At 39.3% G+C, this 15310-nt stretch overlaps 2 protein-coding genes across 2 annotated transcripts in view; both read right to left on the bottom strand.

The window, feature by feature from the left end:
- Positions 1 to 15310, bottom strand: part of septin7a (septin 7a) — a 461874-nt gene that overhangs the window by 230268 nt on the left and 216296 nt on the right. The window lies entirely within an intron of this gene.
- LOC133995962 (retinoic acid receptor beta-like) overlaps positions 1 to 15310 on the bottom strand; it is a 121590-nt gene that overhangs the window by 53410 nt on the left and 52870 nt on the right. Inside the window, exon 2 of the mRNA XM_062435471.1 lies at positions 12538 to 12686. Within this exon, the coding sequence (XP_062291455.1) occupies positions 12538 to 12686 (149 nt within the window). The remainder of the gene's footprint in view (positions 1 to 12537; positions 12687 to 15310) is intronic.

The raw sequence follows: 15310 nt of genomic DNA, 5'->3' as shown, positions 1-15310 counted from the left end.
ATATCAAGAACAGCCAAACCATTGGCTGAAATGAGGTTACCATAGTCACACTAGGCCTACATCTGTATATAAAGAGAGAACAACTGAAGCAGCCAAAAGTGCAAAATGCTGAATTCAGGTCAGTGTGTGAGTCAGTCAAGCAGCACTGTGTCATGTCATACTGACTGTTGGCTTACACAGTGTTTGGGAGCATTCTGCAACACTGGCTGATTTCTGTGAGCAGGCTAGACTTTAGTTTATAGATTGTTTTTCTTTTTAAATCTTGATGTGAATGTCAGAATCTGTCTTTGTTGCTGAACTTGATAATATATGTAAAAATCTGTTTAAAAAATGTTTAAGATAGTTGTTTTCTTTCAACTTGAATTGTTAAATACAGGTATAATTTATCTTAACCTGTACATTTTAATGCTGTAACTGGCTGGTAGGAGGTCGACTCCCAACACTATGTCACCTTTCTTTGGCAACCCTCTTGACATCTCTAGCAACAGTGTATAAATCTATATCCCTATTAGTGTTTGTTATGACTTTGTCCAACCACATCCAGATCCACCACCTTTGCAATCCCTTTGCTTTTATTACCAGGGAACCCAGAACTCTAAACTGACCTCAGAGCTCAGAACAGATCCGAAACTGACTGAACCTGACTTAAACACTTATCTGCTGAAACATTATGGAGAATCATTGCTATAGACTTACTGTGAAACTATTTCATTGTACTTTTTTATTTTTATTTTATAAAAAATGCCATCTTAGGCTGTATCATTTTATTTTCTTACAAAAGAAAAGTTGTAATACAATCTACTATTGGACTTGCTCTCTGGCTCCTGATTGAGGCCTTTACTCATCTTCAACCCTCCCTACAAATTTAGAAATTGGTCCAATATTCCTTGAACTACCCTGTGGTCATCAGGCATTGCAGATGTTACATAAGCAAGCTTCCTCAGTGGTCTCGCCACAATCAGTGTTAATCATGAGATTGTCCTACAATGATGTCATTGATGACTTTGCATCTAAAAAAATCTAGAAAGCGAAAGTTTTTGAAAATGGCGATGATGACGATGATGTTAACAATACAGCTAAGTTCTTTGAATTTAATACGTTTTTTATGAGTAAAAAGTAGCATTTGGTGTAATATGGAATATAATGAAATAGGGCGAAGGGGGCTCTATGGCCACACTTGTTTAGCTGTCTGCCAGCAACTTTACGGTTTGCTTCACTGTCAGTCAGATGTATCACAGCTGTGGGTGTTACAGGTATATGATTCCATCTCTCCCCACTTTTTCCTGAGGTAGACAATAATGAAACACAACTGAGCCACCCAACCAATCACAGCCATTTGACCAACCCACCAGGCCAGGGAAGAGTAAACAGCTGAAGTACAGTAAAATGATGCATTCAGAAACTGTGCTTCTGTCACTTGCTGCTGGCTGTGATAACAGATCAGAGACAAGATCTGATAACAGATCAGAGTTATGAAACTGCAATTTAATACTAGGCAATAAGTACAATTTTGCCCTTTGTGATTCCTGACACTCATTCTGAGTAGAGTTTTTATAATGTGAAAGCTGGTGTTTTCTTGCCAATTTAACCCATTTTCAGTGATGGATATGAGTTGGACAATGTAGCTCAGTTTTCATTTTGTTGAGTATTGTAGATAAAACAAAAACAGTAATATTGTTTATATCATACTGTTAATACAGATTTTACACAGTAATACTGAAGGGTCAGCGGATAAATGTGAGGGGTGGTGAGATGATTAATGGGAGAGGAAAGAAGAAAAAACTATGTTCTGATACACAAATGTGTTTTCAGTTTTTGGACTTTTTCTCTAATCTTTGATTTTTGCTAAAAATATTGGATCATTTGAACATTTATTGAAATGAAACCATCTGAGAAATTTGGAGGGAAAAAAAATCACTATTTGGTGGAGCTGTTAACAACTCATAGACATCTGAAATGTGACACACTGCTTTTTGAACGATGTCAAAAGACAAAAAGGTCTTTAACAATGTGTTGTATTTTTAAAGCTTGTTATATTATCCATTGTGTCAAATCTTCACCTGGAAAGTAACTAAAGCTGTCAAATAAAGACAGATGACAAATTAAAGGAAAAACAACAAAGTGGGAGACCATCACGTGCCACTAGAACAGCTTCTAGTGGCACGTGCCCCTTGTTGTTCTACAGTCTGTGAACTTTACTGGAGGATGAACACCATTCTTCCAAAAGATATTCCCTCATTTAGTGTTTTGATGGTAATGATGGTGGTGGAGGGCACTGTCTGACACGTTAGTCTCCAATAGATGTTCAACTGGGTTGAGTTGTGGTGACTGTGAAGGTCATAGCGTATGATTCACATCATCTTCTTACTCATCACACTATTCAGTGACCCCTTGTGCCCTATGGATGGGGGCACTGTCATCCTAGAAGAGAGCACTCCCATCAGGATAGAAATGTTTCATCACTCAGAAATACTTTGTATTGATTTGCAGTGACCCTTCCCTCAAAGGGGACAAGTGGACCCAAATAATGCCAGTAAAATATCCCCCACAGCATAACAGAGCCACCAGATCAGGTCAAGCATTCATGCCTGTACCGGTTTTGGTAAATGTAGTGGAGTAGAAAGTACAAGGAGGAGTGAAAGTATGAAGTAGCATCAAATAGAAATAGGCTACTTAAGTAAAAGTACCTCAAATTGTGAAATTATACTTTTTCTTTTTTTTTTTAACTTTTTATAACGTCACGGTTTTAACCCTTATGTGACTAGGCGGCGGCGGCATATCGCCGATGTGGTGTCCATCGGCGATGGCATCGTCCATCGGACCAACCCTATATCTTATACACAATGAATTTGACAAAAAGCGTGTTGAACAATCTTACTAGAATCACTGACTCTACCTTTAAGTACTGTACTTGAGTAAATCTACTTTCAACCACTCATACTAGACTTACATTTGGCAACACTTTAACCACATCTATAAAAGGTGATATATCAATGTTATTTAAAAATGATTTAAAAAGCTGATTTCAACTTGATTTATGCTTCACCTTCATTTTTGAATGATGGAATGCAGCACTGAGAAAAATTCAACAAGTTCATCGTCATTATAAAAGATAATGAAAACTCCCCTGGGTTCCTTTAATGACAAACTTCCAAATCAAACTTAAGGACTCAAAGCGGGTACATCTTTTTGAAAAGGCGAGTCCTGATTCTCCTGACACACAGTAGAAAGAACTCATTCATCAAACAGCCAATCAGCCTCCACAGCGGTATGTGAAAGGACACTTCACACGCTGTTACTTCCCTTCACACATCCTTGACAACCTGAGGTCCGTCCAAACACACAGTCACATACTAAAATCAAGTCCTGCCTTTTAACCGGCCATCCACTGGTGACTGAAAGAGACACGAGGCAGTATCACCAGTTGAGCGGCGGATTGCACCGCAGCCAGAGAAGAGAATAATACCACCGTCTAACAATCATATCTATTTCCCGTCACACCTCTGCGAGCGGCAAGCGGCTCTGACCCACTCTGTTTGATTTTTCTCTCTCTATTAGCGCTCTGGCTTCTTTTATGTCGTACAACGTTGACAAATCACATTATGGACTGCGTGTTAGCACCGGGGGAGCTGTATAGATTACAGTGACAGGCAGAGAAAGGCCCCTGCAGATCCATGTCTCTTTTCGCTCTCTATCTTTTGCAGTAAACTGTCAACTCAACCAGCCTCTTCATCATCGCCGTCCTGCAACTGCAGCAGGGAGTAAATAAAGATATGAAAAGCACAGAGGAGGAGGAGGAGGAGGAGGAGGAGGCGGCTTATGTGTATGTAGGCAGGGGTGCAGAGGGAAATATACAGGAAGGTTAAGTGTGAGCGACCACCAACAAGAAAAACATAGCATTTTCTATGTCCTATTTATCGGAATGTGCTTTTTTTCTGATTAAACCTGCATATTGATCAGAGGGTTCATATTTTGTACTAAAGCCAGACACAGAGACAAAGACTTGAGCAGATTCAGGAGTATCCACAGAAGCAACAATATGCTTATGCAATCTTGTTACCGGAATTATAAACTCCTGAATATGCATTGTTACATAAAGGAGATTATATTTTTGGCCCGTTTTTTTGTGTGTTTTTGTCTGTTAGTCAGCAAGATGCATCGAAACTTTGTTAACAGATTTTAATGGAATTGGTGGAAAATCAGGCTGAGGACCAAGAAAGTTTGTGAAAAGATCTTTAAACAAAGAAAGATGTATAATATATATATATATATATATATATATATATGTTGGGTATTTTCACTGTTGCTGCATAAAATAGAGCACTGCACTGATTTAGCATTGCACTCCTATAACACTGTCAGACCCAAGATGGACAGTTATAATAATTTTTAAAAAAGATACAGCAGAGCCAGAGACTTCCACACATTCTTCTCTTGTGTCAAAACCTGGCCCCTACATTACCCATAATGCAACTCAACATGGTTAACTTGACAGATTCAGGCGTGTTACTCCACTAGTATCTAATTGAGCTGGTAGTCTCTGGCAGAGATGAGGAGCGGGCTACGGATGTTTGCTAACCTCATTGACTTTTGTCATTTTCAAACTTGTAGTCTTTAACTCAACTGACGCTGACTCAAGTGACATCACTGGAGTCAATTAATCAGACTTAATGCAGCTCCCACTGAAGCCACAAAATGCTTTATACTACTTTTTCCACATATGCAGTAGTGCTCTTCAATACGTGGAAACACACTTTGTTGAGTAAAAGCATTGCTTCTTCAACAAAATCACAAGTACAAGTATGCTTAAGTACATAAGTATGAAATAACACATTTAGTGTATTGAGCAGCTTTCTAATTGTATACTATGCATGTCAGTTATTATAAAAATGTGTGTGTGTGTGTGCGCACAATTTCACTCCCACAGTTTGCCATGAATGGTATAATTGTATTTTTGTTGTTATGCACAACTGTTACAGCCTGATTTGAACCAGTATGTTGTTGTTATTTCAATGAGTTGAAGTGACAGTGAATCAAAAGGTTTTTAATGTTTAAGCAGACTACCTTTTCAAATGACATGCAGTGCCAGTAAATGCCATAAATAGACTGCAGTGCTTCCCTATTTACTCTCTGTATGCAGAGGTGTATACAAGCAAGCTGGGTTTAAGATTAAAAATGTGTGGAACAATGGAATGTGACACCATATTTGAAATTTCTCAAATAATTTGAAGGTGGTGCTCAAAGCAGGACTAGTGACTCAAATGAGGAACTGCATCCAAATGGAATAAAAGCCTGGCAATGGAACTTTGTACACGGCCGATTTCACCACCATCCACGTCCACAATTTCAACTGCTTGTCTCGAGCACCTTGATTCATTCTCTGGCTAGCTGCTAGCAACTATGTTGTTTATCCTCATCCCAGCATGCAAAGCGCACCACGCTACAGAAACGATGAATGTTTAACTCAAACTTGCAGAGTGCGTCTTGCAGTTGTGTCACATCCAGGTCGGATCATGTTCCACTTCCTCTACAGGGTCTCGGTATGTTTTTTTCTGTCCAAACAGATCCAGGCTAGCTGTTTCTTCCTGACTGGAAAAATCTCGTACTTCTGTACTTACACTTAATATTTTGAGTGCGTTCACACTGAGAACTATGGAAAAATGCAGTGCCCTGTAAGTACGGTCAAAAAAGTTGAGTGCGTAACTATGGACACTTTTCACCCTCAACAGTCGCCATCTCGGCTATGTAGCAGAAGGGGAAGAACCACTTTTCAAACAGGAAATGGCGGCAAAGGACGTTGTAACTACAGCGAACATCACTGAAATATACAAATGTAAATTAAACAAGTGTTAGTTGCACTAAGCACCACTGTACTGTTGTTACATATAAACCTTCAGTAGAATTTTTGGGTTAATTTAACAGTCTGTAATGATTTGGTACTGCGAATGCTAACGCTAGCTTGCTAACGCTAGCTTGCGAACGCTAGCTTGCTAACTAGCTAATCATCATTTCAGGTAAATGTGCAACGGCCGTGTTTGATTTGAGACACTAACCTGTCGAAATTTGCACACTGTACAAGTAAGTACATAGTGTACACAGTGTACTAACACGAGTGTACTAACAGAAGTATGTGATATGAGACACAGCATCAGTCTTTATGCTAAGAGGCTGTCTCACGACGTCCTCACTCCAGCTCTGTACTTAACGCACAGACATGAGTGGTATTATCTTATGTAACTCTTGTAAAGAACACCAAGATTTTCTTAAACAATGTTGAACTACAGTATTTCTCTAAAGCACAAACACACATATTGATGTTAACACGTGGAAGCCTGTTGAGACTTATGTCACACACATTCCTTCTTTGACATTTATTTTCTCTTTGCCAAAGTGTTGTAGGTCACAATGATAGTGTCTGTGTTTATGTGTCTTGTATATGTCAGGAACCTAATGCTTTCCTGTGATAAATTATAAAGAAATGAAACCTCAACAGATTTATAAGTGAGTTTATTCCTACATTCCATCCCTGTGTGCAGGTTTGAGGTGCAGAAACAGAGAGGTTTTTTTTTTCTCTTCTGAATTGTGTTTTATTCAAAGAGGTTATGGTCCCCTGCTTGTCAAACCAGTTCCATCAAGCTAATCCTGCAGCGTCAACGCCTCAAGACCCAACAAGTAAAAGAGAGAGAGCGAGAGAAAGGGGGGAAGGTGGGGGAGGAGTGTTCGCCGCTTCGAGTTTTGTCTTGGTTCCCAAAGGCCTGTCAGCGCTGTCGACACGCGTACAGATTCAAGCCGTCTCTCTTTCTGGACATTTCAGAGCTTATGCAAAACAACGTTAAGATGTCACTGTCTAAACTGTTCTCACTTTTCTCTCAGGGTGTCAGAGTCATACAGATAGCTGTGGTTTTGTTTGTCAGGTTTGGAGATAACACACACTCTCTCTCTCTCTCTCTCTCTCTGGTTTCTGCTTCAAACTCAATGCAGAGGAGGTGAATGGGATTGTTATTCTTGTGGGGGGTCTTTCACACAGAGAATACATGACACTGCTGGCTTCATCGCTCTTTTTTTAAAGGGGGGTTTTGTCATGAAAGCAGATGTGTCTTTTATGTAAATGTTCCTCACGGTTTCATTCAGACATGTGAATTCTGCTCCAGATGATATAAAGACAGAAACTACAAGCACTGAATTACAGGACAGTTGGGAACTATTTTTTCTTCTTTCATGTAGTGGATGGATGCAAATGTAAAATTTAGGGAGGGAGTTTTTCCTCTTATTAGGGGCCAAGCACTAACAGAGCGAAGGCCCTATTGAATCTGTAGGAATTCTTCTTCTTCTCATTTTTCTTCTTCCAAAACAAACTGATTATTGGTTGCTTAAATGTGCCCCAAAACTCACATAAAATAGCGCACATGCCAAACCCGACGAAAAATGTGATATTTTATGGGTCGCAGAAATTGGTATCGCAAAATGGCTCAACAACGCCCCTATAGGCAATTCTTAAAAATTGAGCCCCTCGCTCCAGATTGACGTAGATGAACGAACTTTGAAAGTCAGACATTGTGATTCGAATATTTGATTTTGGCACCATTTTTCGCGATTTCCACGCCTCGTACGTTAACGAACTCCTCGTAGATATTTCATCCAACCGACTTCACATTCACTCAGTATTATCTTAAGACCTTGCAGATGAAAAGTTTGGTGCGGGGGAGCGATGGCCCGTTCATCGTTGCTTGCAACTTTAATTAATGTTGTGGTTGTGCAAGATTGCAGTTTTGTTGCCCTCCTTTGACATGAGATGCTCCTAAACAGTAGGGCTCATTCATTTGTGTTTAACCAGTTTTTTATGTTTTTTTTTAATTTTCCTTGTTACGGTGGCCCTGAATGCTCAAATGCACTCGCTGAAATTTAAGAAAACATGCAAAAGGAGAAAAAAAACAAGCAATCATTTACTGCATTACATAAATATCTATATAAATATCTTCAAATAGCTTCACTATGCATACACAGCGCTTAGAAAAAACTGCACCCATGCAGATATTGGTGTTTTTAAAAAAACATATTTCCACTGTGTTTTGTGTGAGTTGCCATGTTTCTGTATCTGTTCAGCATTTTGTGTTAAATGTTATATGTTGTTAAATTTGTAAAGAAGTTGTTTATTTGCATGTGGTTTCTTGTTGTTGATAAGAAAGGAGACATTAACTGTTTACAGGTAAACAGCCTGTACCCCAGCTTGGAAAGCTGAGTATGAATTCTGCACTAATGCTTCTATATTTAGCTTTTTCTTCATGTGTTCTTCACTGGTACGAACAGCACACAGGATCAGTCGCAGACGTCATAGTCAGATGGTACCTGCGACACTTTGTGGAGTTTCAGAGGGAGTTTTAGAGGAGGGCACAGTTAAAAGATGTCAAACGGACAGGAAGTGTAGGGGTGACTGAATGTGAAAGCTGCCTTGACTTTGGAGGGTTTTTTGACTTTGGGTCAACACAGATACAAACTGTCATGTGCTGCATATGCATGTGCTTCTGGAGGCCCATATGCTGGTGCCCTGTTTTAACAATTCAAATCAGCTCTGTCCGCACAAGCAGATTTGCTCCTGCTGGACAGCACGCTCATTAACTAAGAATCAAACACCAACAACTGATGCTGATTCTCTGCTGGTGTACACACTGTATGTATGATCTGATCAGCGGGAAAATAATGAAGCATTTGGATAATAAATGAATCATTTAAGCCATTTATCAAAGTTCATTGGTTCCAGTTTCTTAAATGTGAAGATTATTTGCTTTTCTCTGTTTGACATCACTTCTGATATCCAGAACTTGTTTCACACATTTTATAGATAAAGGATTATTTTTGTCAAAAGTCCACTAAATGTCTCAGGTACCATATTACCTTATTGATTGGATTAATAATAAGAATAATTAGGGGAGGAATCAATCTTTATCAATTTGTTTTGGTTCATTAATTATCAAAAATAATAATTTATCCTTATATATCTAAATATATCTTATTTATTTATTCTTTTGAATATATTTTAGACATATTTAAGTTACTTTTTGTTTGTGTTAACATTTTGATAACTTTAATAAAATATAAATCATAAAAATTAAAAATCACGCTTGCATATACCATGTGGTTACTGTACATGTTGAATTTGATTTGAGTGTCAGAATACTTAAACATTTCAACAATGGACCAAAAAGTCACACTGACGCATATACACAATCTTACAATTCAATGTGTTATATTTTACAGATGCAAAAATGACTCTACAGCTGTTGTCATTACATAACATCGTAACAGGGTAAATTACGCACTGTCTGATATATAAATAACAGTGAATGACACAATCTTATTCTACAAACCCAGCTGTAGAGTCTTATCTTCTTCACTCATTCATCAAATGTAGTCCAAATATTTACCTGAGCAAGCAATAAATCTCAAAGTATCCACTGATAAAATAAATCTGTTTTAAGTTGTAGTAATGTGATTTATACACAGTGATATGATTTTAAATAAACCTTTTATTAAAATGAAAATGTCTCATGTTTGCTTTTATTAACCTGTAAAACTCATATCTCACATCACTCATCTTAACTTTAATGATTTTACTGTAAACCAACAAATGTTTGAACACTCACTCATGAAATATGAATTTACTGCAGCATTAAACATGGGCATGCATGTGTGAGAGTTTTCTTCAACAAGTGCTACACACACACACACACACACACACACACACACACACACACACACACACACACACACACACACACACACACACACACACACACACACACACACACACACACACACACACACACACACACACACACAATATCTTTGAGTCTATTTGTAGCTCTAATTGGCACATTGAGCGGGCAGTAAAAGGCTCTTTTTGCTGGCTAAAAGCCTACAGCTGTAGAGCATGCTTGGTTGCATCTACCCAATAGAAGGGGGCTTGCCCCTCGCACTACAGACAACAATGCCTTCGCCATGGAGACAGAAATACAACACAGGAAAAGATTTTTAAAAAAAGGCTATAATCCTCCGCTTAATCCTCTTGAGTCAGGATGTCACAAAAATCAAGGCCATTCTGCCATGAATTGAACTATTTTTACATCAGCGCTGCGTTAAGAGTGAGCGGGCGGGTGGAATGAAAATCCTGCCTCATTGTAAATATTCTCAGAAGCACTCCGATGTGATTTCCCGTCATTCAGCACCTGCATCTGTCATTAGGGAGGCGCAATCTGCACTCACAGCACTCACATGTGATGATGATTCACTTTATCTGTCAGCGTATGTGTGTCTACACTGAGCTGTTGTGCACACACTGCTCTGTTTATCTCACGAGCAATGTGGATGAATTTCTTGGTTTTATAAAAGGGGGGCCTCCTCAAAAAGCGAGGCCATAGCAGAGGAGGTCAGAGGTCACGACAGGCTTTTACGATGAGGCTTATATTGGTGTATTAACGGCATGGGAGTCCACGGAGAACTTAGTTTGACCCACAGCCGAGTGAGTGAGCTGATCACCACCTCCCTCTGGGCCAAAAACTCCAAAGGATTCCTGGCATACCACCGCTTCATTTACAGAGAGGCGGGGAGGAGAGGGTCTGCCTGCATGGGAGAAAAAAGTGCATCGCCTGGGAAGAAGAAATCCTATAAGTTGTCTGCAAGGAACATGTGTGCAGTTCTCAAGAAGACTTCACTGTTCCCACTGACAAAGTTTACTGTTTCAAAAAGTTACGAAAAAAAATGATCTAGAGATGCTTTAAAAATACATTTAGCAGCACCGTTCATTGTCTACTGAATCTACTGTATATATATATGTATGTATATGTGGATACGGGCTTGAGAGGTTGCCTGGCAACAGCTGCTGTAAGTAGGAGAGGAAAGACAATTGCTGGCAAGGCAGATGTTGGAAAGAATTTCTAAAACGTTTGAGAGCAGCAGGGGAGACAGAGAGGAGACACTGTCACTGTAGAGAGTTTAAAAAGTTGAACCATCAGAAAGTTTGAGCTGTGAATAGCTGTGAGCTGCATGTCAGGTGTTTAGCTATGTGGAGGGTTTATAGTTTGTTTTCCCAGGTTTGCAAGTATGTGGCTATGAGATTTCCTCCATCCATCACGATACAGTGGAGGTGAATGTAGGCTTGTCTTGATAACTACTTTTATCGGACGATATATTGTCTTAGAAATAATCGCGATAAATGATATTATTGTCATTTGAAGATCATTTTATACCACTGATATAATGATAATATAATAACATAATAATGTAAGGGGGGCGGGGGGTGGGATTGGAGAGTGGGTGCTACACTTCTGAGTTATTTACCTTTAATTCTTCTGCAGTCTCCACTCAGGACGTACACAGTGAGGAATGGAGGACACTACTTGTTTAACCAATGTGATATGAATAGCTTCTTAGCTGGTAATGTGAAGTGTGGCAATACTGAGGTCAAAAAAATGATGAAGATCATGTCCATGTATCATATGATGAGTCCATATATAGATATGAGGATGTTGATAATTACCTTATTGTACGATAAAGTTGATAATTATTGTGACAGGTCTAGGTGAAGGAGGATTTTATTTGTTTCCTAAAATTTGGGATGCACATTTTACAGTTGAAAATACATTAATAAGCATTCTCCAGCAGAACAACTACAGTATAACAGTTACTAGGTTTCTAAACTACAAGAAACAGTATCACAGATTCTTCATCATTAGTTGCAGTTTTGCTTCGTTGTCGCAGATAAGTCAAAGAAATTACGAGTTCATCCAGACCATTTAGTAATTATCATCCATGTTGGCCCAAAAGCAAGAAGCTTAAAAGTATGTCAACAGATCCATCTCCATGACAACGATAATGACTGCGATACATATGGCTAAAAGATCCAGAAAATGTTAGTTAGAGGACCTTTTGTCAAATTTCTATAGCCACGAACTTTCAAATAAAACACATTTCTAGCATTTCTGTGCCAAAATATCCTATTACAGTACCTACCAGACAACATATACACTGCTGCTGGCTTGTGTTCGGACCGTGGGAGGAAACCTGAGCAACCAGAAACACTTTCAGGTGCAGACTCTACACAGAAAGACCATTCAAGACCTTCTCACAGTGGAGTGACAGTGCTAACTACTGAACCACCGTGCCACATTTCAGAAGACCAATAGACTATCTTCAATAGTACAATAGACCACTACGAAGGTCACTTTAATGCTTTTTATACTTAGTTGTGTTATTACTTCATTTATTCCTTAAAAAGTAAGTTATTAATTAAGTTATTACTAAAAGGAAAATGCAGTAATTTCCCTCAAAGATCAGGAATTAACTGCAGAAAAGGCTTCAGGGGGTAAAACCTGTATCATATAATACAGACCGTGTTGAATCATGTTGATCAGATCAGCAGTTCAGACAAAAAGCTCTCAGTTTCACCCAGCTGCTACGTTCTCCAGAGGCTAAATAAACCACATCAGCATTCAATAATAACTGTCTCTCACTTAGTCTGATGATGAGGTACAACAGTCTTACCTTGCAGCCCTCACAAGCACTGACACCATAGTGGTATCCAGAGGACTTGTCCTGGCAGACGAAGCAGGGCTTGTAGACTCTGGGAGGGGGCGGCGGGGACGGCGGGCTGGGGACGAGCTCCTCGGAGCTGGTGCTCTGCGTTTCAATGGCTGCGGGGAAGGAAAAAAAAGAAGAGGAGAAAGATGAAGAAGCTTGTTTTCAAAAGACTAAATGATTGAGTTAGACATGTGGAAACAGGAAAGGACATTCAAACTAAAAATCAGGAAATGAGACATTATTCAAAAGTACCCCACTGAGAACTTTATAGGCCGGATACTGTTGCACAAAAATGTCTGGATGGCTGTTAGTTAGCTCAGTCTCAATGATAAAGGGGAATTCCACTGATTTTACACAGTAAAAAACGTATTTTCTAGTACTCCTTAATGTAAATGTAGTCTGATATTAGCAATCTGAGTAGTGTATGTTTCTTGTTTGAGTGGAAACTGATTCCATGTTGTTTTATTCACTTAAGAAACGGTGATTTGTGATGGTTGGTCGTTCCACCAGGTCTGAGGAAAATCTCTAAGCAGCTGTCGTGACATTTGCTGATTCATGCTCTCCTCAGGATCAACTGGAATAACTTTAATGATCACCACACTTTTCATTTCATGATCAGGTTCAAATTTTGCTCCAACAGTACCTTCAGATCTAATACCACTTACACCTCTATCACACATAAGCAGAGGTGGAATGAACAAATTACAATACTCACGTTGCTGTAATTGAGAAGCTTTTTTGTTTACTTTTTTGAGTATATTATATATATATTTCAAAGTAGTTAGTTACATTTGTACATTCATCCGATACTGAGTAAATTATTAAATTGTGCTTTAAAATGATAACAGATATTGCGAGCTAGAAAAAAATACTGTCTTGGACCAGACACCTATCAAATGCATTGCATCAGAAACAGTCCAATCAGATCAAAAAGTCATTACATAACAAAGCCACCATTGTGTCAAAACAGCAAGTGATGTCATTTAGAGTTTGCTATTTATTCAATGAATTAAAATGTGCGATATCGGGATAGGTATCATTATGACCAAAACCTCATATCCCAATGTAGGTCATTTCATAACCCACATTGGGATATGAGGTTTTGGTCAGCCCTTCCTCTTATCACTAAAGGAAGCAGAGAAATAGCTTACATTTTGACACCCCTCCTTTCCTTACCTGGAAGGTAACCTTAGGGAGTAACTAAGTAACTTTTACTTTGATTACTTTCTACTTTTGCTTGAGTCATTTTTTACACAAGTACTTTTACTTGAGTACAATTTCAATTAAATAACAGGAATTATACTTGAGTAAGATATTTCAGTACTCTTTACACCTCTGCTAATTACTAATGCTAACATGCTACACTAAGAAGCTGAACATGGTAAACAAGCCCTGTTCAACGTCAGTGTGTTAGCTTTGCCTTTGAGCACATGTTTGCATGTACAGCCTTACAGAACAGCTAGCGTAGCTTTATCTATGTTAGCTGTTACGTTTTGTCGTAAACACACCAAACTTATATTCACATGAAGTGTTTTCCACTAAAGCGTGGGACTAGGAGTGCATTTCCTTCTTCATAAAACATTTGCAAAGCTAGCAAACCCTTTTCCAGGTAGACATTTTGTCTTGGCTAAGAAAAACACAAGAGGATGTGAAAAGCTAATGGGCGGGAAAAAATAAAGCCAGTCTCACCAGAGAGAAGGCAGGAGAGACATAACACAGTAGTGTTTATGGGACACGTGGTCTTAACAGCACTAACAATGCTTTAAGACAGAGGCTAGCAATTAGCACCTTGAAGTTAAAATGTACCCAACTCAAAATCTACAGTATGCAGACACACAACCACTGTGTACACAACCTATCTGCACAGAAAATGGAGAGCAGCCTTTCCAGCATCTCTGCTGATTAGATTACATTCTTCCGTACTTCATCAGAGTAAACTCAATTACTGATGGTAAGGGACAAGCTCTTATAATTACTGGACCCTTCCTTACATGGAATTCCCTGGTGGTTTTAAATCTAATCTCTCGCTACATTCACCGTGTGACTTTTTGCGCACGTCGCATTCGCAGCTTTGCTTTTTCAGCGAGCTCCAGGGAAGACTTAACAAGTTTGTGGCACATACAAGTACAGGATGTGAGGAGGAATGTTACCTCTGTAATAAGGGGATGAGACGGAAGATGACCAGAAAGGTTAATTGGAAGGAGATGATTCACACGCGTATCGATTCTCGCTCTTATCTGAGGTTGGAGAGGCGGTTCGGGGCTGCAAGGAGAAGTCTCGGTGACTCACTTGTGAAGCGGTGACAGCATCGAGTGCTTAAAACTTCTGTAGAATCTTTAAGTAGACTTGCATAAAGCTGACATAATGGTGCTGCGTTAGGATTTAAGGGGGGGGGGAAAGTTTGCTGGTGTGAATTTTCTGAGCAGTACTCATGTGAGAGTAAACAACTTGAGTAAGGGGGAAAGTCAGCCATGTTATTTCTCCATTCTTTAAAACGACTGCGGTGCGACCCGGTTCCACTGATGAGGACAGACAGACAGGCGTTTGTTTTTCATGGAAGTCATCTCTTTGCTCCAAATGGTCCAAATGCTTTCCCTCTGTTGCTGGCAGAGAGCACTCAGAAGCAGCTTGCACATAAAGCAGATGTATGGTGAGATATCATACTGGGGGAGAGCCAGCGGGGCCGACACACAAAGCCATCTGATCAGAGAGGAAGCAGGAAAATACACTGTGCTTG

The sequence above is a fragment of the Scomber scombrus genome, chromosome 16 (assembly GCF_963691925.1).
Source record: "Scomber scombrus chromosome 16, fScoSco1.1, whole genome shotgun sequence".
Lineage (NCBI taxonomy): Eukaryota > Metazoa > Chordata > Actinopteri > Scombriformes > Scombridae > Scomber > Scomber scombrus.
The sequence above is the reverse complement of the archived record's forward strand: the minus strand, read 5'-3'. Positions and strand labels throughout refer to the sequence as shown.